The sequence below is a fragment of the Vigna umbellata genome, chromosome 6 (assembly GCF_029865625.1).
Source record: "Vigna umbellata cultivar VRB3 chromosome 6, Vumbellata_1.0, whole genome shotgun sequence".
NCBI lineage: Eukaryota > Viridiplantae > Streptophyta > Magnoliopsida > Fabales > Fabaceae > Vigna > Vigna umbellata.
In genome coordinates, this window is record NC_142170.1 from 12,764,008 (window position 1) to 12,766,539 (window position 2,532).

At 35.7% G+C, this 2,532-nt stretch overlaps 1 protein-coding gene across 1 annotated transcript; it reads right to left on the reverse strand.

Moving 5' to 3' along the window:
* Nucleotides 1–1,022: 1,022 nt before the first annotated feature.
* Nucleotides 1,023–2,532, reverse strand: LOC124825155 (zinc transporter 2-like). Its single transcript, XM_047297701.2, has 2 exons — nt 1,890–2,532; nt 1,023–1,636 (listed from the first exon to the last, which is right to left on the reverse strand). Exons 1-2 carry the CDS (start codon nt 2,503–2,505, stop codon nt 1,245–1,247), a joined length of 1,008 nt encoding a protein of 335 aa, XP_047153657.1. The 5' UTR covers nt 2,506–2,532; the 3' UTR covers nt 1,023–1,244.

Consider the following 2,532-nt stretch of genomic DNA (forward strand, 5'->3'; position numbering starts at 1 on the left):
ATAATAACCCCTACACACCTCTTTCAACAAAGAGCTTGCTCGGGGGCTTATGTACTATATAAAATATACCAATCGGAGTTTGGGCAATTATCAGGTATTAATAGGTCAGATTGTCTTACATTTTGTAAATATAAGATATTAATAATTGATTATTGGGTTTGATTGCCTAAAAATATATTCCACTAATGGTTAATCAATGGACTTAGCTGTCACAAGTCCTATAAATATACAATTGATGTTCAGGTACAATCATCCTTTTCTATCTTAATAAAATATATACCTCTTTATGAAACATATCTGACTTGAGCGTCGGAGTGTCTTTTGCATGTCAACAACCCATTGGAGTGGATCACGTTCTCGGAGAGGATTGATGATCAAAAAAGAGCAGAGGAAGGAGGAACGACCGATCCTTAGACCAATTCAACCGAAAACAGTGAAGATCATCTGTTTTTAAGACAATACTTTTATAAATTAAAATAATACACAAAATGTGTAAATATAAAAAATTTAATACAATATTTAAACATTCTTAGCAAACCATTATGTTATGCAAACTCATAATAATTCATTTTGAATATTTTAAAATATTTATCTATCTATATACGTGTATACATAGAAAATTCAAAACTAGCTAGTTAAAACATACATTAAAGTTTATAATAATATAAACTTGTAGAGTTTTAATTCAACACTTGCTTAGATTGCATTATTATAAAGTGAAGGAAATTTGTTGACATTTGCTTGTATTTATATTTTCTTTTTAACACATTAATTACTTCCTTGAAGTAAGTAATTGTAAGGATGTACATAATTTATTTTCACCTGGTTTTTTGAACCATTTTAATTTTATCTAGTTAACTGATATCGACAAGAAAAAAATAAGGTCATGAAATTTGAACAAAAAGAAACGAAAATAAGGACATAGAGTTTGCGTTATATACCTTATTCATATATAAATAAATACAGAGACAGACACACATAAGCTAACTAATACAAAGCATTAAAATCAGATCAAAAACACATTATTTGATAATTGAACATGGAAGTTACTTTCACATAATAATATATAATACAAAGGAACAAGATATTATTTATAAGTTGAGAGTGAAAATAGTATAAATGAACATTAAATATGGCGAACATACATGTATATAATGGTAAACATTCACCTTGTTGTCACACTCACATTTTCGTAGAACAACGTTAGCGGACAAAGAAAAACAGGAATTGAAAGAAGATGACGATCAGTCCCAGATCATGACAACTGCCATAACAGCTACACCAGAAAGCACAGCGAGAAACCTAAACCAGGGAGTGTCGAAACGCGTTGGTTTCTGCGGTTTGAAGCCTTTGGATATTAAATGATTGATGGCAACATAGATAAACACCCCACAAGCAATACCCATTGTTATAGCAAACATCCAATCTGCTGTGCGTCCTTGTGTTGTAGCGTTTATGGCAATGCCAATCCCCACACCGATGGGGCTTGAGATAGCAAAGGCGAAAGAATATGCTGCAGTTGTTACTAAGGGTCTCTTAGGTAACATCCTCAGCAAAGCAATTCCCATTGCAATGGCAGCAAATATCTTGTGTAAGGATATTGTCCATAAGTTCCTCCATGCATCCGCTTTAGTACCTTCATTAGGTAAAAAACTTCAATTAGAATCACACCATAACAGATAATCATCAAACTTTTATGTATATGTGCCAGGAAATGAACAACATGAAAATATTAGATTTGAGAAAATTAATGTTTCTTGTTTTTGTCGCCTGTTTATGATGACTACTTTTAAAGATCTGTAATCTCAGTTAACATGATCTGAGATGATAAATAATCTTCACCAAAACACAATCAAAGTTTATTTATTACTTGGTGAGGGAGGGAATACCTGCAACTCCAACTGCAATGCCCTCAAAAATCGAATGGAGGCACAGTGCAAGGATGAGAAGAATGGTGTCTCCCACAGAAGAAGTCTTCAATAACATAGGGTTTGTGGTGTCCACTGCACAGTGATTTCCAGCCAGGTCATGATCCTGTGGTGTTGTCCCACCTTCCAGTTCCAACACTTTGGCTTCCTTCCTGCTATTGCTGGTGACAAAAACGATAACGCAGTCACCAAGCATGGTGAGAAGGTAGCCAGATGAGGCGAGCATGAAGGCAAAAGGGTAAGATTTTGTGGTCAGGTCTCGGAAGGTCTCGTTAGAATCGCTCAAGAAATGCATCAAGGAGGTTCCCAAGAAAACCCCAGCAGCGAACTGAGTCCCCAGAAGAAGAAAAGTCTCGTTCCATCGGTAGAAATACGGAGACACCCCACCAGCGAAAGTGCTCACAAAGAAGATGATCAAACACCATATTTTGACAAGGATCAGACTCTTGGCATGTAAATCTTCGCTGTGGGAATCATCATCGTGAGAATCATCACCACCTCCTCCGTGAGCCTTGGTTGGACAGACGAGAGCGGCCAAGACACACACAACGAGGAACGTTGACTTTATGGTCTTCATTTGTTAATTATGTTCCTTAATTGTGTC